This window comes from Orcinus orca, chromosome 13 (assembly GCF_937001465.1).
Source record: "Orcinus orca chromosome 13, mOrcOrc1.1, whole genome shotgun sequence".
Classification (NCBI taxonomy): domain Eukaryota; kingdom Metazoa; phylum Chordata; class Mammalia; order Artiodactyla; family Delphinidae; genus Orcinus; species Orcinus orca.
This window is the reverse complement of record NC_064571.1, coordinates 7,383,904-7,409,594: the sequence shown is the minus strand read 5'-3', so window position 1 is coordinate 7,409,594 and position 25,691 is coordinate 7,383,904. Positions and strand designations below refer to the sequence as shown.

The 25,691-nt window shown below is 37.7% G+C and overlaps 3 protein-coding genes and 1 non-coding gene across 7 annotated transcripts in view; 2 read left to right on the top strand and 2 right to left on the bottom strand.

The window, feature by feature from the left end:
• MRPL30 (mitochondrial ribosomal protein L30) overlaps nt 1-16,087 on the top strand; it is a 123,034-nt gene extending 106,947 nt beyond the window's left edge. For both annotated transcript variants that reach the window (XR_007470973.1, XR_007470974.1), the window contains one exon: nt 15,227-16,087. The gene's annotated coding sequence lies outside the window, so the exon portion shown is untranslated. The remainder of the gene's footprint in view (nt 1-15,226) is intronic.
• Nucleotides 4,534-4,640, bottom strand: LOC117195840 (U6 spliceosomal RNA). The gene has a single exon (XR_004475716.1). It is a non-coding gene; the product is annotated as a U6 spliceosomal RNA (small nuclear RNA).
• On the bottom strand, nt 12,776-25,342 carry TXNDC9 (thioredoxin domain containing 9). 3 transcript variants are annotated; one of them, XM_033401806.2, is made up of 5 exons: nt 25,198-25,342; nt 21,954-22,172; nt 20,087-20,205; nt 17,134-17,388; nt 12,776-14,794 (listed from the first exon to the last, which is right to left on the bottom strand). In XM_033401806.2, exons 2-5 carry the CDS (start codon nt 22,140-22,142, stop codon nt 14,677-14,679), a joined length of 681 nt encoding a protein of 226 aa, XP_033257697.1. In that variant the 5' UTR covers nt 22,143-22,172; nt 25,198-25,342; the 3' UTR covers nt 12,776-14,676. The 3 variants fall into 3 exon arrangements, with proteins under 3 accessions (XP_033257697.1, XP_004277803.1, XP_049552174.1); XM_004277755.4 differs by having other exon boundaries at nt 25,180-25,337; XM_049696217.1 differs by lacking the exon at nt 25,198-25,342 and adding an exon at nt 24,935-24,952.
• Nucleotides 24,772-25,691, top strand: part of EIF5B (eukaryotic translation initiation factor 5B) — a 69,314-nt gene continuing 68,394 nt past the window's right edge. Inside the window, exon 1 of the mRNA XM_033401794.2 lies at nt 24,772-24,851. Coding sequence (XP_033257685.1) covers nt 24,787-24,851 — 65 coding nt within the window. The 5' untranslated portion in view covers nt 24,772-24,786. The remainder of the gene's footprint in view (nt 24,852-25,691) is intronic.

The window sequence follows — 25,691 nt, the reverse complement described above, 5'->3', positions numbered from 1 at the left end:
AAACATTTTCATATGAAACATCTGTACAATAGAATACTTTGCATTCATTAAAGAGAGAGGTAGCTCTGTATGTACTGATATGGGAAAATGTTCAAGCTATGTAGCTAAGTGGTGGGGAAGACAGAGTCCATGTTAGAGGCTGTCCTGACTTCTGCAGGGTACCTCAGATTCTCATCAGCGAAAACAGTCCAGCCTGCTACTGACAACCTGAAGAGTGGCTTTCCTGTCCCTTCTAAGTTTTTCTAAAATTATTCATATCCCTTACTTTTCCCCTTCTGTCTCATTTCATTCCTAAAATCCCCTAATATTCAGCTTCTGTCCCAATCACAGTGGGTTTTCCAGTATAGTTCCTTTTCATTATATATATTTTTTGTTCAGTAACGATTCAATTTTTAAAAAGTAAAAAAAAAAAATTGTCAAAAAGGATTCAACACAGAGGTTCAAAAGATACAAGAAAAAAAAAGGAAAAACAAATGGTAGATAAGGGTCTCTTTTTCGACCATCTCACAACTACCAATCTGCTCTATGGATTTACCTATCCTGGATACTTCATATAAATGGAATCATAAAATATGTAGCTTTGTGTTTGTCTTCTTTCACTTAGAATAATGCTTTTGAGGTTCATCCATGTTGTTTCATGTGTTAGTACTTCATTCTTTTTTTGTGTCTGAGTAATATTGAATTGTATGCATGTATCACAACTTGTTTATCCATTCATCCAGTGACGGACATTTGGGTTGTTTCCACCTTTTGGCTGTTATGAATAATACTGCTATGAACATGCATTTACATTTGTTTGCATAGCTGTTTTTAATTATTTGGGGAATATACTTAAGAGTTCAACTGCTGGGTCATATGGCATTTCTATGTTTAATGCTTTGAGGAACCAACAAACTGTTTTCCATGGCAGCTACACCATTTTACATTTCACCAGTGATTTACAAGGGTTTCAATCCACACACATCCTAGCACTTGTTCTCTTTTAATTTTAATTATAGTCATTCTAGTGGGTATGAGTGGTATCTCATTGTGATTTTGATTTACATTTCCCTAATGGCTAATGATGGTGAACATATTTAATGTGCTTGTTGGCTATTTGTGTATCTTCTTTGAGGAAATATCTATTCAAGTCCTTTGCCCATTTATAAATTGGTTGTTTGCCTTTTGTTGTTGAGTTGTAATTTCATGTGAATTTGAATTGGTTTTTTCCATTTTTGCAAAAAAGGTCATTGGAATTTTTATAGGGATTATATTGAATCTCTAGATTGCTTTTGATAGTATTGCCATCTTAACAATATTGTATATTATAATTCATGAACTTGAAGTATTTCAATTTTTAAAATAAATATCAATTTACTTCAGTGACGTTGCATAGTTTTCAGTGTACAAGTATTTCATTTCCTTGGATAAATTTATTCCTGGTATTTTATTCTTTGGATGCTATTGTAAATGGTGTTATTTTCTTAATTGCTTTACTGATTGTTCCTTGCTAGTATATTGTCAACACACAACTGAGTTTGTGTGTTTGTTTTGTAAACTGCAACTTGGCTGAAATCATTTATTCTAGTAGTAGGTTTTTTCTGTCTATTTGTGTATTCTTTGGGATATTGCATTTATAGGAGCATATCATCTGTAAAGAGAGGTAGATTGATTCTTCCTTTCCAGTTTTGATGCCTTTCCTTTTTCTTGCCAAATTGCTCTGGCAAGAACATCCAGTACAATGTTGAATAGCAGTGATGAGAAAGTGGACTTCCTTGTCTTGTTCCTGCTATTAGGGGAGAAAATTTTACCGTTGAATATGAAGTTAGCTTTGAGATTTTACATGAATCATAATGAGGAAGTTCCCTTCTATTCCTAGTTTTCTGAGTGTTATTATCCTGCAAGGATGTTAGATATTTTCAAAAGCTTTTTCAGCATCAAGATGATCATGTGAGTTTTTTCCTTTGTTCTATTACTGTGGTGTATTATATTGATTTTCTTATGTTGAACCATCCTTGCATCCTGGAATAAATCCTACTTGGTCATGGTGTATAATCCTTTTGATATGTGGTTCAATTCCATGTGCTAGTATTTTATTGAGGATTTTGCAACTATAAGTGATATTGGTCTGCAGTTTTTTTTGTACTTTAGGTACCTTTGTCTGGCTTTGGTATTAGGGTAATGTGACCTCTAATAGAATACATTAGAAATTGTTTCCTCCTCTTCTTTTTTTGGAAGAGTTTGTGAAGGACTAGTGTTACTTCTTTAAACGTTTGATAGAATTCACCAGCAAAGCCATATGGTCTTGGATTTTCTTTCCTGGAAGGCTTTTTATTACTAATTCAACCTCTTTACTCAATAAAGGTATGTTCAGATTTTCTATATCTTATTGAGGTGGTTTGGTAAGTTGTGCATTTTCTAGGAATTTGTCTATTTCTTCCAGGTTATCTAATTTGTTGGTGTATAATTGTTCATAATATCTTACAATCCTTTCTAATTCTGTAAGGTCAGTAGTAATATCCCCACTTTCATTTCTGATATTAGTTATTTTCATCTTTTCTCTCTTTCTCAATCTAGCTAACAGTTTGCCAAATTGGTTAATAGTCTCAAAGAACCATTTTTGGTATCATCAATTCTATTTTTAAAAAATTTCTATTTTATTTGTCTCTGCTTTAATCTTCATTAGTTCCTTCTGCTAGATTTGGGTTTAGCTTGTCTTTCTTTCTGACTTCCTTAAGATGTAAAGTTAGCTTATTAATGTGAGATTTTCCCTTTTTAAAAAAATATACACTTTTAAGAGCAGTTTTAGGTTCACAGGAAAATTGAGTATAAAGTGCAGAGATTTCTCATATATTCCATGCTCCTACTCATGCAGAGCCCCTCCCATTATCAACATTCCCAACCAGAGTGGCATATTTGTTACAATTGATCACCTACCTGCCTTGACACATCATTATCACCCAAAGTCCATCGTTTACATTAGGGTTCATTGTTACTGTTGCTCTTTCTATGGATGTGGACAAATGTATAATGTATACAGGTATAATGACATGTACCACTATTACAGTATCATACAGAACACTGACGTCCCTGGCTTATGATGGTTCAACTTAATGATTTTTTGACTTTATAATGGTGCGAAAGCAAACAAGCATTCAGTAGAAACCGAGCTTTCAATTTTGATCTTTTCCTGGGCTAGTGGTATGCTGGCCAGTACTCTCTGGTGTTGCTGGGCAGCAGGAGTGAGCCACAGCTCCAGTCAGCACATGATTACTAGGGTAAACAACTGATACACTTATAACCATCTGTACCCATACAATCATTCACTTTTTTTCACTTCCAGTACAGTATTCAATAAATTGTATGAAAGAGTCAGCACTTTATTTATTTATTTATTTTTTGTGGTACGCGGGCCTCTCACTGTTGTGGCCTCTCCCGTTGCGGAGCACAGGCTCCGGACGCGCAGGCTCAGCGGCCATGGCTCACAGGCCTAGCCGCTCCGCGACATGTGGGATCTTCCCAGACCAGGGCACGAACCCGTGTCCCCTGCATCGGGAGGCGGACTCTCAACCACTGCGCCACCAGGGAAGCCCTCAACACTTTATTATACAATAGGCTTTGTGTTAGATGATTTTGCCCAACTGCAGACTAATGTGTGTCCTGAGCACATTTAAGTTCGGCTAGGCTAAGCTATGGTGTTAGATAGGTTAGGTTCATTAAATGCATTTTCGACTTAAACCCACCATGAACTGAAAATATCAGGATGTAACCCTGTTGTTAAGTCTAGGAAGATCTCTAGTTTCACTGCCCTAAAAATCCTCTGTGGTTCACCTTTTCATACCTCCCTCCCCTTTAATCCCTGGCAACCACTCATCTTTTTATTGCCTCCATATTGCCTTTTCCAGAATGTCATATAAAGTTGAAACCATACAGTATATAACCTTTTCAGATTGGTTTCTTTCACTTTGTCTAACATGCATTTAAGTTTCCTCCATGTCTTTTCATGGCTTAATAGCTCATTTTATTTTAGCACTAAATACTATTCCATTGTCTGAATATACCACAGTTTATTTATCCATTCACCTACTGAAGACATCTTGGTTGCTTCCAAGTTTAGCAATTATGAATAAAGGTGTTATAGCCATTCATGTGCAGGTTTTTGTGTGGAAATAAGTTTTCAACTCATTTGGGTAGATACCAGGAGTGCAATTTCTGGATCATATGGTAAGAGTATGTTTAGTTTAGTAAGAAACTGCCCAACTGTCTTCCAAACTGGCTGCACCCTTTTGTATTATTACCAGCAATGAAAGAGTGTTCCGCTTGCTCTACATCTTTGCCAGCATTTGGTGCTGTGTTTTGGATTTTGGCCATTCTAATAGGTGTGTAATGGTATCTCATCGCTTTAATTTGTGTTTCCTTCATGCCATGTGATGTGGAACATATTTTTGTGTGCTTATTTACCATCTGTATGTCTTCTTGGGTAAGGTGTCTGTTCAGGTGTTTGACCCATCTTTTAATTGGGTTGTTTGTTTTCTTTTTTTCTTTTCTTTTTTTTAAAATATGGAACGCTTCACGAATTTGCGTGTCATCCTTGCGCAGGGGCCATGCTAATCTTCTCTGTATCGTTCCAATTTTCGTATATGTGCTGCCGAAGCGAGCACTTTTTTTTTTTTAATAAATTTATTTATTTTTATTTATTTATTTTTGGCTGCATTGGGTCTTCATTGCTGCATGCAGGCTTTCTCTAGTTGCTGCAAGTGGGGGCTACTCTTCATTGTGGTGTGTGGGCTTCTTATTGTGGTGGCTCCTCTTGTTGTGGAGCACAGGCTCTAGGCACACGGGCTTCTGTAGTTGTGGCACGGGGGTTCAGTAGTTGCAGCTCGTGGGCTCTAGAGCGCAGGCTCAGCAGTTGTGGCACACGGGCTTAGTTGCTCTGCAGTATGTGGGATCTTCCTGGACCAGGGATTGAACCTATGTCCCCTGAATTGGCAGGCGGATTCTTAACCACTGCGCCCCAGGAAGTCTCAGGTTTTTGGTTTTCTTATTATTGAGTTTTAAGAGTCATTTGTTTTCACAGAGCAAACATTTTTAATTTTAATGAAGGCCAGCTTATCAATTCTTTCACTTATGGATTGTGCTTTTGGTGTTGCATCATCACCATACCCAAGGTCATCTAGGTTTCCTCCTATATTATCTTCTAGGAGTTTGAGTTTTGTGTTTTACATTTAGTTCTCAAATCCATTTGGAGGTAATCTTTGTGAAAGGTATAATGTCTGTGTCTGGATTTGGGTTTTTTTGGGGGGTGGCATGTGAATGTCTAGTTGTTCTAGCACCATTTGTTGAAAAGATTATCTTTGCTCCATTATATTGTCTCTGCTTTTTTTGTCAAAGATCAGTTAACTATACACACACACACACACACACACACACACATACATACATATACATATATGGGTTTATATCTGGGCTCTCTATTCCATTGATTTGTCTATTCTTCCACCAACACCACACTGTTTTGATTACTGTAGCTTTATCATAAGTCTTGAAGTTGCGTAGTATCAGTCTTCCAACTTTGTTCTCCTTCATTATTGTGTTGGCTATTCTGAGCCTTTTTCCTCTTTATATAAACTTGAGAATTAGTTTGTCAATATCCACAAAATAAGTTTTTGGGATTTTGATTTGGATTGTGTTGAATTTATGAATTAAATTCATGAATCCGTGAATCAAGTTGAACCTATAAATCTATATATCAACTAATATCTTAACAGTATTGAGTCTCCCTATCCTGAACATGGAATATCTCTCCATTTATTTAGTTCTTCTTTGATATCTTTCATCCGTTTTATAGTTTTCCTCAAGTCTTGTACATACCTTATTAGATTTGCCTATTTCATTGAGCACTAATGTAAATGGTTATATGTCTTTAATTGCAAATTTTACTTGTTCATTGCTGGTATATAGGAAGGCAATAGACTTTTGTGTATTAACCTTGTATCCTGCACTTTGCTATAAACTTTTATTAGTTCCAGGAGGGTTTTTTATTTTGTTCATTTGCTTGTTTTTGTCAATTCTTCCAGATTTTTTACACAATTATGTCATCTACAGATAAACACAAGTTTACTTCTTCCTTCTCAATCTGTGTATATTTTCTTTTCTTTCTGCATTTGCTAGGACTTCCAATATGATGTTGAAAAGCAAAGGTGGGAGGGGCAGACATCTTTGCCTTGTTCTTGATCTTAATGGGAAAACTTCAAACTTCTTCCCATTAGGTATGATATTAGCTGTAGGTTTTTGTAGATATTTTTTATCAAATTGAGGAAATTCCCCTCTAATCTCAGTTCCCTGAGAGTTTTTATCATGAATGGTGTTGGATTTTGTCAAATGCATTTTCTGCTGTATCCATTGATATCATTATGTGATTTTAATTCTTTAGCCTGTGATTACATTGATTTTTGCATATTGAAACAGTCTTGCATACCTGGGATAAATCTCACTTGGTTGTGCTGTATGATTATTTTAATACACTGCTGGATTGATTTGCTAATATTTTGTTGGGGATTTCTGCATCTATGTTCATGACAGATATTGGTCTGTCATTTTTTTGTACTTTTTTTTTTTTTTTTTGGCGTTAAGGTAATGCTGGTCTCATTGTATGAGTTAGGAAATATTCTCTCTGATTCCATCCTCTGAAAAAGATTGTATAGAATTAGTGTAACTTCTTCCTTAAATGTTTGCTGAAATTCACCTGTGAGCCCATCTGTGTCTGGTGCTTTCTGTTTTGGAAGATTAGTAGTTGTTGATTTTATAATACAATAGAAAGAGGCCTATTGAGATTTATCTATTTCTTGTGTGAGTTTTAGCAGATTGTGTCTTTCAGGGAATTGGTCCATTTCACCTAGGTTATCAAATTTGCAGGGACAGATTTGTTCATATTATTTCTTTATTATCCTTTTAATGTCCACAATCTGTAGTGATGTTTCCTCTTCCATTTCTGTAAAATAGTTTGTGTCCTCTCTTTTTTTCTTAGCCTGGCTAGAGGTTTATCAAATTTGTTTTTTTCTAAGAGCCAGCTTTTGGTTTGGTTGATTTCTCTCTATTGATTTCCTACCTCCAGTTTCATTGATTTCTGCTCTAATAATTATTATTTCTTTTTTTCCTGCTTGTTTGGATTTAATTTTCTCTTGTCCAACTTTCCTAAGGTGCATGATTTATTTAGACCTTCTTTTCTAATATATGCATTCAGTACTATAAGTTTCCTTTTAAGCAGTGCCTTTGCTGCATCCCATACATTTTTTAAAATTAATTTTTATTGGCGTATAGTTGATTTACAAAGTTGTGTTAGTTTCTATTGTACAGCAAAGTGAATCATTTATACTTATACATATATTCACTTTTTTAGATTCTTTTCCCATAGAGGTCATTACAGAGTATTGAGTAGAGTTCCCTGTGCTATACAGTAGGCTCTTGTTGGTTATCTATTTTATATATAGTAGTGCATCCCATAAATTTTGATAAATTGTATTTTCATTTTCATTTAGTGAAAATATTTAAACATTTCTCTTGAGACTTCTTTGACTCATGTGTTATTAAGAATGTGTTGTTTAATCTCTGGGGATTTTCCAGCTATCTTTTTGTTATTGATTTCTATTTTGATTCCACTGTAGTCTGAGAGCAGACATTTATATGATCTCTACTTTTTAAATTTGTTAAGGTGTATTTTATGGCCCAGAATGTGTTCTATCTTGGTGAATGTTCCATGTGAGAAGAGTGTGTAATCTGCTGTTGTTCAATCAGGTAGTTTATAGATATCAATGATACTTAATTGATTGATGGTGCTGTTGAGTTCAACTATGTCCTTACTGATTTTTCTGCCTGCTGGATCTCTCCATTTCTGATAGAGAAGTGTTAAAGTCATCAATGATAATAGTGGATTCACTTATTTCTCCTTGCAGTTCTGTCTGATTTTTTGCCTCACATACTCTGATGTTTCAATGCACATGCAAATTAAATTGTCATGTCTTAGATTATGTAAGTCTCCTTTCTATCTTTGACAACTTTCCTTGCTCTGAAGTCAGCTCTGCCTGCAATTAATATAGCTAGTCTCAGTTTCTTTACGATTAGTGTTAGAATGGTATATCTTTTTGAAGATTAACATTTAATCTATATGTGTCTTTATATTTAAAGTGGGTTTCTTGTAGACAACACAGTTGGGTCTTTTGTAAAAATCCAGTCTTACAATCTCTGTTAATCGGCATATGTATACCACTAATCTTTAAAGTGACTATTGATATAGTTGGGTTAATAGTTATAATATTTGTTTTTCTATTTTTTTTGTTCTTTGTCCCTATTTTTGTCTTCCACATTTTTTCTGTCATTTGTGGCTTTAATTGAACATTTTATGATTCCATTTTCTCTTTCCTAGCATATTAGTTATACTATTTTTTTTAAGAGTTTGCTGTAGAGTTTGCAATATACGTTTACAACTAATCCCAAATCCAATTTCAAATAACACTGTACTGCTTCACAGGTACTGTAAATACCTTATAATAACAAAATAATCCTAATTCCTCTCTTCTATCCCTTGCATCATTGCTGTCATTCATTTCACTTACACATAAGCATACACAAGCATATGTGTGTACACACACAAGCATACATAGACGAATAAGGTATTGCTCTTATTAACAAATTGTCATCTTTAGAACAATTAAGAAAAAAAAGTCTTTATTTTACATATTCCTTCTCTGATCTTCTTTCCTTATTGGATCCAATTTTCCATCCTACATTATTTTCTTTCACTCTAAAGAACTTTTAACATTTACTGCAAGGCAGGTCTACTGGCAACATATTTCCTCAATTCTGTTTGTCCAAAAAGGCCTTTATCTCTCCTTCACTTTTGAAGGGTAATGCCACAGGGTACAGCATTTTAGTTTTGTGGGCTTTTTTCTCCCAACATTTTCATTTCACTATATTCTCTTCTTGTTCACCTGATTACTGAGGAGAAGTCTGTAATTCTTAACTTACCTACAGAAGAGTGAAAGGTATTTTTTCCTTCTGGCTTCCTTCAGGATTTTTTTCTCTATCTTTGATTTTTTGTAGTTTGAAAATGATAGGCCTCAGTGAAGGTTTTTGTGTTGTTTTGTCTAGCATTTTTCCTTCTTGGTGTTCTCTGAGATTTCCTGGATCCATGGTTTGGTATCTGATATCAATTTTTGGGAAAATTTCAGTCATTATTGTTTCAAATATTTCTTCCGTTCCTTTCTCTTTTCTCCTTCTGGTATTCCCACCATGCTTATGTTACACCTTTTATAGGTGTCCCACAGTTCTTGGATTTTCTGCTTACTTTTTTTTAGCCCTCCTCCCCTTTTTTCCCTCTTTTTCAGTTTCGTGGGTTTCTATTGCAATATCATTAAGCTCAGATATTCTTTCCTCATCCATGTCTACTAGTCTACTAATAAGTCCATCAGAAGTATTCTTTATCTGTGTTACAGTCTTTTTGATCTCTAGTATCTATTTTGTTCTTTCCTAAACTTTAGGTATCTCTGCTTACATTGCCCACCTGTTCTTGTATGCTGTCTACTTTATCCATTAGAGCCCTTAACATAATAATCATGGTTTTAAAAATCCTAGTTAATAATTCTGACACCCTGTGATATCTGAGTCTGGGTTTTATGCTTGCTCTGTTTCTTAAAATTGTGGGGTTTTTTTTTGTTTTTTACTGTTGTCATTTAATTTTTTCTTGATAGCTGAGCATGATGTACTGGGTAAGAGGAACTGTTGGAAACAGGCCTTTAGTAGTGTTGTGATAAGGTTTGGGAGGAGCAAAAACATTTTATTCCTATGATCATGTCTCCGACTTCTAGTGAGCCTGTGCTTCTGGATGGTGAACTTCACTCATGCTTTTTTTCTCCTCACCTCTTAGGTGGGACAGGATGGTAAATCGGGACTAGGGTTGGGTATTTCCCTTCCCCAGGGCAGTTAGGTTTTGGTCTGAAGGCCAGACCTTATTAAGGAGAACAGAATGCTCTGGCATATTTCTAAATGCTTCCTTTTCCCTTCCCCCCGACAGAACCATGACGGGATTTTTCTTTGACATTCATTTTGAGAATCCAGTAGAGATCCCGGAGATAACACTCACAAGTGTAGGGTCTCCCCTCCCCTGATGAATGAGTTCCCCTGGAGGTTTTAAGTCTGACTTGTCCACACTGAGCCTCCAGAAATTCATCAAACTATAGTTGAGGTGTCCCTACCCTGGCACTGGTTCCCAAGGAGATTGCTGCTCCAGTAAATTGTAATTCTCTATATTATCTGTTGGTCTGTCTAATTTTAGGAACAGTGGTTTTCCCTGTGACCTAACTTCTCTTATGGACGTAAGAAGAGTTGTTGATTTTTCAGTTTGTTCAGCTTTTTACTTGTTAGGATGGAGTGGTGACTTCCAAGCTTCTTACATGCTGGACCCGAAACTGGAAGTCTCCCTCTTTTTAAAATGTGTTTGCTACTATAAATTTCCCATTTACCAGTATTTTAAGGTGGGAGATCATTGACTTGAGATCTTTTTATCTTAATATAGGTGTTTACTGCTATTAATTTCCCTGAAAATGGTGCTTTAGTGGCAGCCCGTAAGTTTTGGTATGTTGCATTTTAATTTTCATATATCTCAAAGGATTTCCTAATTTATCTTGTGAACTTTCCCTTTGACTCATTGGTTATTTAAGAGTTCACTAAATTCTACATATTTTTGAAATTCTCAGTTTTGTCTTTATTTCATTCCATTGTGGTCAGAGAACATACCTTTTACGACTTTTAATATTTTTTCAATTTATTGAGGCTTTTTTATGGTCTGACATATGGTCTATCTTGGAGAATGTTCCATGTGATCTTGAGAATTGTCTATTGTGTGAATGTTCTATAGATGTGTTAAGTAGTTGGTTTATAGTGCTGTTCAAGTCTTATTTCCCTGTGGATCTTCTAACTAGTTTTTCTATTCATTATTTAAAGGGGAGGCAGGGTCATGTCTCTGACTAGTATTGCTGAATAGTCTTATTTTCCCCTCAATTCTATCAAGTTCTGCTTCAGAATTCTTGCAGCAAAATACAGAACTGTCAAGAACATGAGTTCTGTTGTGAGGTGCAGAGATGTTTACGCTGTTATAGCTTCCTGACAGGTTCTTTTCTATCATAAAATTACCCTCTTTATCTGTAATAAGCTTTTATTTTCAAGTCTATTAGTTTAGCCACTCCAGTTCTCTGACTGGTGCTTGCATGGTATAGCTTTTTCATTGTAGTTTTACCTTTGATTTTAAAGTGTGTCTCCTGTGGACAGAATATAGTTGAGTCTTGTTTTTGTTATCCAGTCTGACAACCTTTGCCTAATCATTGTTAGGCATGAGTAATAATTCACTCACATGTATTGTTACTATGTATATGGTTGGGTTTACATGTCCTTTTACCTTTTTGTCTTCTATACGTTACATCTTCTTTGTTCCTGTGTTCTCCTTTTTCTGGTTTAAGTGAATATTTTCTAGTGTAATATTTTATGTTCTTTAATAATATTTTTCTGTATATTTTGGGAATTATTTTCTTAATGGATACCCTAGGACTTACAGTATACATCTTGTCAGAATCTACTTTAGCTGTATAGCATTTGTTACCCACATTGCATCACTATGTTAAACATATAATACTTTCTATAATTTTGTTTTAAAGTAGCTGAATATATTTTTAGATTTTTTTAATTAACCTTTTAATTCACAATTTCTTGTTAGCTTTCTGTTGTTTCATTATTGAAGTATGAAATATTTGCTCCCACCTGCTTTATGGTGTTATATGCAAATATACGTTTCCATATGTTATAGGTGCAACACCACAATTATATATATATGTATATTGTTTTGTACAATTGCTTTTATATCAGCCGAAAGAAGGGAAAATAAGTTGTTACATGTCTTTTATAATTTCTTACATTTTAATTGGCATTGACTTTTGGTAAGGGTGTGAATAATTGTGGGGTCTCACTTCCTTTCAGATAGAAAAACATCATTTAGCATTTCTTGTAAGGTGGGTTTCCTGGGAATGAGTTCTTAAAATCTGTGTCATTTTGCCTCCATTTCTGAAAGCCTGTTTCGTTAGACATAAACTCTTTGGTTGAGTTTTTTCCTTTTAGCACCTGGCATGTCCTTCCACTGCCTTAGGTCCTCATTGTTTCTAATAAGTCAACTGTTAATGTGGTTTCCTTGTACATGATTAGTGGTTTTTCTTTCTGTTTTCAAGATTCTTCTGTCTTTAAACATTTTTATTCTGGTATGTCCGGGTGTGGATCCTTTTATTTTCAGAACCTGACCTTCTTGGATTAATGCTTTTCACCAAACTTGAGATTTTTAGGCACTGTTTCTTCTAGTAACTTTTCTACTCACTAGTTTCTCCTCTTTGTGGCACTTCCATGACATATATGTTGATGTTCCCTATTTCTCTGAAGCTGTTTTTTTTTTCTTTTTCCTGTTCTTCTGACTGCATTATCTATATTGATTAATCCCCACATTGGCTTTCTACTGCAAAGCTACTGTTGAGTCCCTCTAATAAATCTTTCATTGCAGTTGTTATACTTTTTAAGTCCAGAGATCTCCATTTGGTTCTTTAAAAATAATTTCTATCTCCATTAATATTCTTTGAAGGAATATTATACCTTCCTTTACCTTCAGCATGGTTTTAGTATGTGTATGTGTGTATGTATGTATATATATATTGAGATGCTTTGAGGTTTTTGTCTGCTTCCAATACCTGGACCCACTCAAAGGCAATTTTTAAAAAAATTTTTTTTTATTGCTTTTCTCCCCACCATGTATGAGTCACACTTTCCTGTTTATTTGTAGATCTTATTTTTTTGGTTCAAAACTGGACATTTTACATAATACAGCAGTTCTGGAGACTCATACTCCCTTCTCCAGGGCTTGTTTGCTTATATGGTTAGTGACTTAGCTGGACCATTTTGGCTAAGTCCACTTACCCTGAATTGTATGGCCTCTGATGTTGCAGTACGTCGCCTGGGCATAGGCAGTGTCGCTGACACCTCCCCTCAACCCCAAGGACAGTTTTAGCAAGGCTCTCTTGCTGTTTCTTTCCCTGCCGTCCCTGCAAGAGTTCTAGTTGGTCTGTCTCCATTGTTATCACGCTGTGCTGTTAACATCCACTAATTGCTGGTGGACCTCTCTATTATTTGACAATGTCCTGGGACATAAATTGCCACACAGTTCAATCTAATTGAATTTAGGTTTTTGTAGTTGTTGAGGTTTGTTCCAACTGTAGGGCTACTCTGAACTTCCACTTTCATTCTCTGTTGAAATTCTCACTAGCCTTCCTTTCTGCTTGTTTTGCTAACCTGGAGATCCCAGGCTCCTCTTACTTCACCCCCAACCCCACCTGAAATCTCCTTTGTCTGCAGCAGCATCCTTATGCTTCAACTTCTCTCTGTTCTAAATAAAGTCAGTCCCTTTAGGGAATGCTATGGAAGCTGTTTTTACAGCCTGCTTCTCCCACTGGGCAGAACCTCTGTGCTACTCCCCCAGCACTGGGGATGGGGAGAGTAGCTGGCTTTGCTAGGAGTAGTCTGTAAGTAAAGCAGTGGGTGGTAGCCCCTGATCTTCTCTGCTTGCCTCTCCTTCCATGGAACCTCCACCCTAATCACTATTGCTCTAGTTTATGAGTATGCCAGGGCAACAGTGATTAGAAAACAGTATTCCTGGGGTAGATATTCTGTGCTACAAGTGGGGACTGGGTGGAGGAAGGCAGGCTCAGACCTCTTTGCTACTGCTGCTTGCAACAGAGCTTCTGCAACACAGACCTTGGGGGAATGAGAGATGCTAGCAGTCTGCTCCTCCTAGGGATAAACTGTAGGCCAAGACTGGGAGATGAGGGGAGGAAGGGTGCAGGCTCATGGTTCAAATACCACAGAGACTCACTATTCTTACCAGGATTGAGTATTTTCTTGGATAAATGTTTCTGTTTGCTGTGTGCTCTTATGACAATTTCCAGAGACTTTAATTTCTAAAAAAATATTTACCAGTTATGATTGTTTCACTGAGGGGTCTGTACGTCTCCTCATGTTGCTATTTCGAAAGTGCTTCTTGATTTAATACATGTCTTAAAATATAAGCAATCAAGACCCTTTAAATAAGGCAGTATGTTCACAACCTGAAAAAGCTTTCTGTTGCCATCAGTTGACTCAACAACACCATGCGGCATACAGAATAAATACAGTTCTTTAAGTTACTTATATTCCAGAAGTAAAGAGTGTTTCTAATCATTTACAAGTGCAGTCTGTTACACCAGTAAATGTTACTTGACCTCTTTATAAAGTAAATAATGCTAGGTAAGAATTAGTCCTGGAATAGTGTGCTGAATTTCTATTTCCAATCCAGTAGATTAAAAACACAATTGTGAATGGTATAAAAATGTAAGAATCATATTGTGATAAAACCAATCTCAAAAATAGAGAATCCAGACCCGACTCAGATAATTTTAGAACTCAGAAGTTTTCCTCAACTTAAACACGAGCTCCACACAGAAAATATCACAGATGTTTTTCAATGTGATGCAACTGCATAAAACTCTAGAATGTGACCATTAGGAGACGAATGTACTGAAATCAACAGAATTTAGAAAACACATCTAATTCTGAAGTCAGGAGACGATTTACAAAGAATTAATCATCATCAGAGTCAGAATCATATTTCTTGCCTCGAATAATTTTCTTTTCCAGTTTTGTGAAGTTTGTTCCAAATTTCTTTTGGCTCTGAAATGGTGGCTCCATTAAATTTCCACTAAAAAGAAAGCAAATTTGAAAAACACTTATTCTGTATGATTTAGTACAGCTGGTATACTAAACTGCACAAAAATCTATCCTCACTGTAACACAAGGAATAGAGTAAAATTTTCTTTAAAATGTTGGTGTCAAGGAAGAGGTATATTATTTACACTGATAGTTAACAGTTTTAAACCTTACTATGTACTACTAAATGCTTTAGATCAGCGTTTTATTTTCTTATCATTAATTACTGATTAACATTTCACGGGGTGCACCAACAAAATTTATGACTGAAAAAGCATAGAAGGAAATCAGTTATTTTTATCTGTTTTGGGTATGCTGAATCTGTATTAGATTCTTTCCTGAGAATGACACAGGAAAACCATGCTCTATTTTTGATAGCCTGTTATGACTGGTTTGATTCTATTTAACATCTTTTAATGCTTAGATCTCTATAGACATCAACAAAACTCATGGAATTCATTATCATTAACCCAGAATTAGTATGGAACTCTTTTCATGACGCCTGAAAAATATTTCGAAAATATCTGGAAATATTCCTAGCAGCTAGATCTTGGTTCTGAAATATCATTTGCCACTGAAAGGAACCATGGTGTCTCGGAGAAAAAGCCAGTTCCTATGGAGAGTATAACACGAGGCCCCCTAAAAGACCTTACGTGCACCAGAAAGAAAGTGCTCAAAGAATTATGGGGATGTGTCAAAAGGACACAGAAGCCAGTATGAAAGGCTCTCACTGGCCAAATTTGAGGCAATCTGAGCTTCAAAGTAAATAATAACAGCAACAGACTATAACCCACTGAATAAAAGAATCCACAGCCCATTCTAATACAGATAAATGAAGAAGTAAGTTAATGTGGGGCCTGGAGAAGTTCTTCCTTAAATCACCCGTTGGCTTGGTGGACAACTGGTTAACCAGTGCACAGTCATCACCACCAGCAATGAGACAAACCATCATATATCTCCTGATATGGTACACTGAGAAGAAAGAATACAACATCACTTCCATAATACACCTGTGGAAAACACGCAGAATCTGAATCTAACTTTGAAACAAACTGGGAAATGCTCTATAAAATAACTAGCTTGTACTCTTCCAAAATGTTAAAGTATTGAAAAACAAAGGAGGGGAACAAGTTGCTACAGGTTAATGGAAACTAAAAATACATAGTAAGTACACAGAACCCATTTTTCCAGTATGGAGGACATTATTGGGACAATGGTGGAATTTGAATAAGGTCTGTAAACTGTATTTTGTGTTTTAATAAATTGTACTGTGGTTATATAAGAATGTTCCTGTTCTTAGGAAATGCACACAGAAACATTTAGGAGTAAAGAGACAATATATCTACAACGTCCAATCAAATGGTTCTGAAAAAAAGTTCATATATATCTAGAAAGAGAACGATAAAGCAAAGATAAAATGTTGAAAATTGAGGGACACGGGTCAATGATATACAAGAATTCAAGAATTCTTTGTACTAGTTTCCAACTTATTTAAAGTTTGAAATCACTTCAAAATAATTCTATTTAATATTAACATTTTACTTAATATTAAGAAAATAAAACCTAAAACTCCAAAATCAATCACTACAATGTAGGAATGATTTATGCATGTGGAGGAGAGATTCAGAGATAAAGGAGGAAGGGAAGTAAAAAGATGAGCGAGGTTTCTACTTATCAAAAGGCACTCTGACTGGAATAACTGGAAAATTTCACCTGTTATTTTTGCAAATCAAAAACAGGCCCAAAAGATAAGACGATATGCTCCGATTTGTGGAATTAGATAAATTACTTGTCTAGAGAAGTGGACAAAGAGATAAGCGGAAAATGGAAGTTGGATTTTATCAACAGATGGTTTTCTGAGACTGTTTCCCAGAGTAAGTAATTTAAGCTAAGCATAGAGATGAGATTTTATACGTTTTATCAGATTCTACAAGTGATACAGGAATATCTACTTTCAAACATTAGATTTTTCATGTAAGTCATTATCAATTTGATTAAACTCGTTTAAATCAGGAAGGAGTCAATTCTTCTGGAGTGTCATTTGGGTTTCCAGATTAACAGAGAATTAGATTCCATAGGCTCTGTTAGTTTGAAAACTTTTATAGTTAGATGGACTCCAAGATCCAAGATCAATTTTATTTATAACTCTGATTTTGCTGTAAGATCGTGCTAATGTACACTTTAAGAAATATGCTTTTCCTTTGTGAAAATTTTTCTACATCTCAGCTTAAAGATCTTAGTTCCATAAAATAAATGTTAACATAAAAAAATTCTCTAAAAAATCAACTGGCTATGTGAATTAATACAAATTGATAGTTTACTAAAAGTTACCTGTAATTGAGAATATCAGAACAACCCAGCCTCCATTCTAAAGTTTCTGTGGTGAAGTCATCTGTATTTCCTAGGTCAGAAAATCCAACAACAAAATCTTGTGTTTTCCCATCTTTCACCAGTGCTAGTGTGGGAATGACTTTGATATGCAGTCTCTCACAAAGGAAAGGTGCTTTTTCCACATTCAGCTTCAAAAATTTGGTCTCAAGATGTTTCTTGGACAGTATCACCAAATGTCTGTCTAGTATTTTACACCTATAAGTGACAACACATAGAAAATCAAAAGCTAAAAACAACAGATTTCTTTTTCAAAATAAATATTAAGGCACATCTAAGCTTTTAGTTTTTCTGAATCTCATAATCTGGCAGCCAACCTATGCTTCGATCAGATAACCTCATTTCCATTTCACAGGTTAGGTACCTCTTTTTCTACCTCTCATGATATCATATTCTAGAAAGTCAGATCTCCCTTAATGATACTTATAAAAAACGAAGTATTCAACTTATGCCTTAAGTGGTTCACAAAGCTGTCATGTTCATGGTTAAGAATAAAAAAATTGTCATTTCCCTTATGCATGTTTCCTGGCATCTCATAGGTGACAAATCTGAACTTGACAGAACTTGGGAAGACAGTTCTCAGAATTAGAAGGGAACATGTGGGGCCACATTCGGAAGTCACTAAGAAAGACTGAATGGTGTCACTGAGAAGGAACCCTTCCAACTGTGCAACTCTGTTAGTGAGCAGCGTATCAAGGTTAAGGGCTACAAATATGGTCATTACGGTATGAAAAATACCAGCAGTAACCTTTATTAAGCCACCTGAAGAGTGGAAAGCGATCTTTTCTTTAAATTATATTTTAAACCGGCCAACCCTCTAGTGTTTCTGAAAGACTACTGTAATAATCTTTTGAGCAGTAGTTCTTACCCAGAGGTGATTATTACAGTCAACTTTTAAAATATGCAAATGAATCAGAATTCTCTAGGAGCTGAGCTGAGAAACACGCAAGTGATTCTCATGCCCAGCCAAGTTTGAGAACTACTGCTTTCGATGACTAAGACACCGAACGCTTCATAGCTGGTTTTACTAGTAGGCTTTTTGGGTACTTCTTGGTATAGTTTTTCCTGAGTTAGGTTTGGGTCCACGGAGTTTCTTATACCCTTGATGCATCATCACCTGAGTGATTCTTTTTATATGTCACCCACGTACTGCAGCAATGGGATGTTAGTGAAAAATGGTAGGGGAATAAGCTGTTTTTGAATGAAGTTCCAAACAAGTGACAAATCATTTTGAGAAATACCTTCTTGAAGATTTGTACAAAAATCAACTCCATTGTTTTACTGGAGTAATACGGAATCTATTTTAAATAGGTCTGTGTCCCACTTGTCAATTAATCCATTTTTTAAAAATCCAGAAGTAGTAGTTATGGTGTAGTTAAAACAGCATTAGGCTTAAAACCCGGGTTCAAATCCTCTTTTATTATTTAGGAGCTGAGTGACGTTAGGTAGGTCACTTAATCTCTCCAAGTCTTAGTGTCCACGCATGAAGCACAGGAATTATACGTGCTTACCTCCAACGGTGATTGTGAATGCTCCAGGATTTTATACAACACGAAGTATCTAGCGTACTATGTGCTAGAAACTTTGATATCTACCTATCTATATCTCTATCATCTCATTTCAAACTCATTTCAGAACTTGACTTTTCAGTTCTGTTTTAAGGTAAGCACTGCTGGTGCTGCACTGTTTATAAATCCATCAAGTATACTTACTGAGTACCTACTATGTGTAGTCAGTGCTGCTCTATGGCTAGGAACCCAGAGCACAGTGGGCCACACGACACAAAGGCAAACCCTCTGCCTTCACAAAACTAACAATCTAGTGGGCAGAGACATCTAATAAATAAGTGGACAAATAATATCAATCTTCTATTTACCTTCCTAATCCCTTTCCCACTTTCCCTTATAGGAGATTTCATCATCTCAGTTATTTTCTTTCATCTTTATTTTCTTAGTCAATAAATCCCAGGCAATCAGTCCCTGAAAGGTGTTAAGTAATAGCCACGTTGTTGGGTGATGAGGTAAAGACAAGGGCCAGGCAGGCTTTGGAAATGCGAGAAGAGGGCAGGGCTGGGATCCCAGGGAATAACAGAGACTCTGCGTTGGAGTGTGTGTCTAAGGGGGGCAGGAGCTACTTGGCATCAGTGAATTGCTTTCATACAATTCTAGGTCTGTTATCAAGTTATCTGATACTTAAAAAAAAATTCTAAAATCTGATTAGTTGCCAACATTTAAAAGTTTTTTTGCCAACACTTAAATGTTGGCAAGTATTCAAATTTGGGGGCTAAAAAGAAAAAGGCTTGAGTCTTCTGGTTTAAGATGTAACCTCTTCTGGGGCTATTTTCACTTTGAGGGATCTGCCTCCAAAGAGAGGTTGGCAGACCTGGGTTCGTCTAATAGAAATCACTTTATTGTCCTTCCAGCCATGCCTGGTGCCGCAACTCTGCTTCAGGTGAAAGACTTGGTCAAGCCACAGTCTCCCGGTGAATTGCAAGTTGAGAAGTGACTGAATTCAAAGCTGGTGTTCAGGTGTTGGCCCCATTTCCAACACTGTGGCTGTATCATAATAGTAGGGACAAAAGTAGAATTCTTTTGGCATTGATAAAAAAATTAAAGTGTTCATTTCTAAGATGTTTTAAAAATTAGCTAGTGAAAATATAGTTCAGGAAATAGCCATTTCTATGGAAATATTGATCTTCTATAGTTTGTACTTTTGTATGACACTGGTTTTTAAGTTAATCTTTAATGACTGCTTAACTTTAATATAATTCTAGTACAAAGAGACAACTTAGGAATTACTTCCTTTTATATTTTTCTTAATTTCTCTATTAAGTCAGTGTATCTCTATTCAACAATCTCATCATGTTCAAGAACAGTCACTGAGGGAAACAAATTACCTCAATGTGGAGTCTCTGTAGAAATGGCAAACCACTTTTTTACTCTCCTTGACTTCTTGAAAAAAGTCTCTCTCACTAGGGATTTCTCTGTATTCCCCATGTCCTTTTGAAAGCCATTCCTGATTTGGAGAAAAGGGAAAATATCACACATTTGAAATATCTCTTTCAATATCACTTTATATTTTATGTCCAAATCACTATATAGTATTTTGTAATCAAGCTGACTTTATCTTAGAGAGAAACGAATTCCTTTCGGTGATGTACTTTCCTATGTTGCTAGTGTCAATGCAAATACAGTCTGTGGGCCGTGACTATCTCCACAGCATGGCTCATATTTAAGATGATTATCTGTCTTGGTAACTTAAAACATACGTTTTCTTAGAACTTCGAAAGTAAAAATTTAGACTACAAAGAGACTTAGAATGTAACCATCTACTTAATTTCTTTGCACTGAAACTATTAAAGTCAGAAGCATTTGATCTAAGTTACTACATAGCTTTAAAAAATAATGCTTGTGAGATAAAGCCAATCCGTCTTTGGGGAGGGGGCGGGTACTGCAGCTCTGAAGCTCGGGAGCCCTGTTTGCTTTTGATGACTAACTCAGAGACAGCAAACCTCTTCTGTACTGGCCACCAATGGGTAGTGTCCTGGGAAGAAAAAGGTGTTTGTCTTCACGTGGTGTCCAGAAACAAAGATCCCGCAAGTCACCTAATCCAACTCCCCAAATCAACAAATCAACCCTTATCATCCATGTCGGATAGACATTTCAGCTTCTTGAACCTTTCCTGTGGCAGGAAGCTGGTCCCCTCAACTGGAAGCTTGTTTCCTTTCTCAGGAGCTGGTTTTAATAAAAGGGAGGACTGGACTTGCAGGCAGAAGGCATGGGCTTGAATCACTGCCCTTTCTGAGTCTCACTTTCCTCATTTGTAATGTGGAGATCATAAAGCAACTATCTCATTGAGTTACTGTGAATGGACAACGTGACAATAACTACAACAGTGTCTGGCAGGTGTGCTTAAAAAACATTTGTATATGTACTCTCTGTTCTTAGAAAAGTCTTCTCACACTGAATCACAGTATATCCAGAACAGTGGGCTATGGAGCCCAGCTTGGACCTCAGATGAGAAAGAGAAATTCTAATCTCCTTCACGTCAGCCCTTCAAATATCCTACATCGCCTATGTCCTCCCTGCTTCACATTGAGCATTTCCATTTGCTTTTGACTTTCTCCTATGAAATGACTTCTAGACTTTTTCATCTTCTGGCTGTCCTCCTCTGAACAGTCTTCCAGAAGTGGTCCAACTAGAAAGGGGCAGGAGTGCCATCCCTGGACTTACACTAACAAGGCCGAGACTGCGTCACCAGTTTTGGTATCTATACATTTCATGTTGGCTTACACTGAGCTGAGACCTACCGGAGGCCCTGATATTTTTCTCCTTATTTCTTTGGTAAAGCTTCCATAAAGAGTTTATAAACTGTCAAATACACTCCTTAATGACGCATTTGCTTTGAGCACAGCTAAGTTATGACAGGCTTTCTCATAACTCCACCTGAAAGGGAACCCACTGACCCCTATTCCTCCCAGGGTTCTTCCTCATCCACTCTCTCCTCAACCACACAAATCTGAACTCAGAAGATTATCCTGGGCGCGTGTTTCCTGTACTTGACTGTGGATTAATACACTGGTCAGGCTAATTCTGAATGTGTCTTTAAAACAAATCTTTTTTCTGGGCAAATTTTTAATGGCATTAGGTACTTTGAGGTCAAACCACCCTAAGAACTACAAGTGACTACTGCAGCACGGGTATATGTAAGTTGTTAGAAGCATACTGTTAGAGCAATTTCAGAAAGCAGGGCAGAGAGGTTACTTGTTTCTGCTGCTGAGCTCTCCTCAGTGCCTTGAGTCTCTTTTCTTTGAGGTGTTCCAACTCATCCTCATCCATCTGATCCAGTTTCTGAATTTCCGAATCCAAATGTTCTTCCACTTGCTTGGTTGTCTGAAGCAACTGATTCTCTAGGACTTTTGAAAACATTTCAACAGATGCATTCGCTTCCATTCTTCTAAATGGTACAGTTCAGCCTTGATGCTGGGGAGAAGGTTTACAAAGTTAGAGAAAAAAAATAAGACAGGGGCTTCCCTGGTGGCGCAGTGGTTGAGAGTCCGCCTGCCGATGAAGGGGACGCGGGTTCGTGCCCCGGTCCGGGAGGATCCCACGTGCCGCGGAGCGGCTGCGCCCGTGAGCCACGGCCGCTGAGCCTGCGCGTCCGGAGCCTATGCTCCGCAACGGGAGAGGCCACAACAGTGAGAGGCCCGCGTACCACAAAAAAAAAAAAAAAATAAGACAGTTTTCTCTTAGTTTCAAAAATGCTAGCAAGTATATAATTTGTAGTCCACAAAGTGTTCTGCTGACAACCAAGCACGTCATGTTAAGAATTTTTATTTAAATGTTTTAAAATTTAATTTTCAATGGATTATAGTTACACTCCTCAAAAACGATTTAGACCAAAGTTTAGGTGCTTTTGATTTAGTTTGTGTTTTACTACCCTAAAGCAAAGACAAATCTTTAAGACCATCGCCAGACCAGAAAGGAATGACGAAATTAAACCTAGTGCTGTATACTGACAGTGTTCTTTACCAAAGGAAAAGGGAAGAAAAGCAGAAATGACTGTGAACAAGATAAAGTTTAACTGCAGTGAGGTTTTACACACACATATACACGCCAAACTTTGCTTCAACATAGAGCAGAGTTGAGCAAAAGACATATTTTTCATCTCTGCCTAAATGATTTTCGTTTAGCTCCGAAGAGAGCTCATTACAACTTATGTAAAGAACTCTGCCTGATGTTCCCTAAGCTTTAGTTTCCATTCCTGTTCTCCCATTACCTAATAAAGTCTATGAGGCCACAAAGATTGATACTGGTATTGATTCACTGACACTCAGTGTTCTTAACTTTGAGGTCAAACAATATAACACTACAAATATTAAAAAGAATATTGATTTTTCCATCAAACCTCTATGTAAGATAAGAGTTTAAAAATAGAATCTAGGGACTTCCCTTGTGGTCCAGTGGTAAAGAAACCAACTCCCAATGCAGGGGACGTGGGTTCGATCCCTGGTCGAGGAACTAAGATCCCACATGCCGTGGGGCAGCTAAGCCCTCGAGTTGCAACTACTGAGCCTACATGCCTCAACTAGACAGCCTGTGTGCCACACACTACAAAGCCCACATGCTCTGGAGCCTGAGCACCACAACTAGAGAGAAGCCTGTGCTGCAGTGAAGAGCCTGCATGCCACAACGAAAGATCCCGCATGTCGCAACTACTAAGACCTAACACAGCCATAAATAAATAAATGAATATTAAAAAAATCTAATTCAGATTAGAAAGGAAGATCTCTCTCAATTACATATTTATTTTATATTGGCATATAGTGATTTATAATGTTAATTTCAGGTGTACAGCAAAGTTATTCATCTATACATATACACGTATCCTTTTTCAAATTCTTTTCCCATTTAAGTTACTACGAATATTGAATAGAGTTCCCTGTGCTATACAGTAGGTCCCTGTTATCTATTTCAATTACATATTTTAGAAGAAATGTATTATTGTTGCTGGTAGAAAATCAAATGTTTTATGGGTAGCCCTGAATTTCAATTTATAATTTGCCTATCAAAGCAGGAGGCTGTTGCATCTCAATTAGTTATGCGATACATTTGCAACCACTACTGAAGCACTTTCAAAAATTTGAATAAACTTGTGAGCTTATTCACCCAGCTTCAGACACGCAGCCTGGCCCACCAGACCCTCTATAAATGTCGAAGTGAAGAGAAATAGTCTTCTTGCAAACTTCGCTTCTGATTCCATTTTTCTACACATGAAAAGAAGCTTTTGAAAAGCATACTGGGGACTTCCCTGGTGGCGCAGTGGTTAAGAATCCACCTGCCAATGCAGGGGACATGGATTGGATCCCTGGTCCGGGAGGATCCCACATGCCTCGAAGCAACTAAGCCCGTGCGCCACAACTACTGAGCCTGCGCTCTGGAGCCCACGTGCTACAACTACTGAAGCCTGCGTGCCTAGAGCCCGTGCTCCGCAACAAGAAGCCACCGCAGTGAGAAGCCCATGCCCCGCAACGAAGAGTAGCCCCCGCTCGCCGAGACTAGAGAAACTCTGCATGCAGCAACGAAGATCAAACGCAGCCAAAAATAAATAAATTAAAAAACATACTCGATTTCACCTTGTATTCCTGGAGCTAGCAGTGCTGAGAACACTGCAGATGCACAAAAAATGTTTGTCAACTGTTGAAGGAACGTGCGTAACTTTTGTTCAAATTATCGTTAAGTTTCAAAAGTATTTCCGGTTAGGAAAAAAACAATGTAACTTCCTCATAAACGCTATAAAATTTTAAAGGAGCCGTATTTCAAATGTAGCAAATGAATTTCACACTCTCTACCTCCCGAAAAAAACGTAAGGCTGTGACTCAGGACTGGGGCCAGACGAGGCAAAAACTCGACATTAAACATTGACTTGCATGTCACATCCTGTTCTTTACCGGGGGCGTAGCGGTTGCTTATCCCTAGAGGTTTATAGGCTGAGCTCAGAATTCAAGTCTTGGATAACTGGGAGGAGAAACGATTAACAAGGGCTGCTCTGCGGGCAGGTGGTGCTGGTCACCGCATTCAGAAAGGGGGAAAGGAGATGGTGCAGGTATCCTGGGAACTTCATTCCCCAAACAAGCTTCTTTTTTTCATTTCAACTGAATGGTGAGCAGGGACTTGTCCTCAAATTACCTAACCATTTCCTTGATCCCCCGGCATGCACCCGCCAAAACAACCAGGGGCCTCACCCTTAACTGCACGCCAGCCGCTTCCCAAAAGTACCCTCGCCACTCCCTGCGCCCCCGGAGACAGATGAGGGCAGAGTTGAGGTGGTCCCGGCTTCAACGCCTCCCGGGGCGCATGCGCCAAAGCTTCCTCCGCGGCGCGGACACCCTCGCCCGAGCCGCGCCCCTCCCCCGCCCAGGCAGGAGGCTGAGCAGTCCATTAGCACCGAGATGCATGGCCGGCTTTTTCACACCACTCTCTGCCTCACCTGAGCTCTCGGTGATACCTGAGAAGTGAGGAACCAGCTTCTCCAGAAGAGCAATCCACTCCGGCTTCAGCCTCGTAGCAGCTTCGGGGGACTGGGGCGCGGCCGTCACTTCTGCCTCCTCATTGGCCGCGGCTCTCACGCGATACAATCTGCGACGCCCCAGGAAGTGGAGGGGGGGAAGGGAGGGGACGTGCGTGCGGTGAGCGCTTCTGCGCGTGCGCTCCCCCCCACCCTTCCCCGCCCCACCGCCCGGAACCGAGGTGGCCCAACCTCTCCCTCCCTCCGTGTAAACAGCCCAGAGAGCGAGGAAGCGATGTATGCTGGAGTTTGTAGTTTCTTAGTGCTCAGCCTGGAGTTGACGTTCTTAGGCTCTGACATAATGTTACATCAGAAATGAAATAGCTACTGTCTTCCTCAGGAGTGACACTCCAATTTCGTTTCCATCTGTTTATTGAACGTTTCCCCTTTTAAAAAAAAAGTTGAAATATAACTTATACGCCATAGTTTTTACA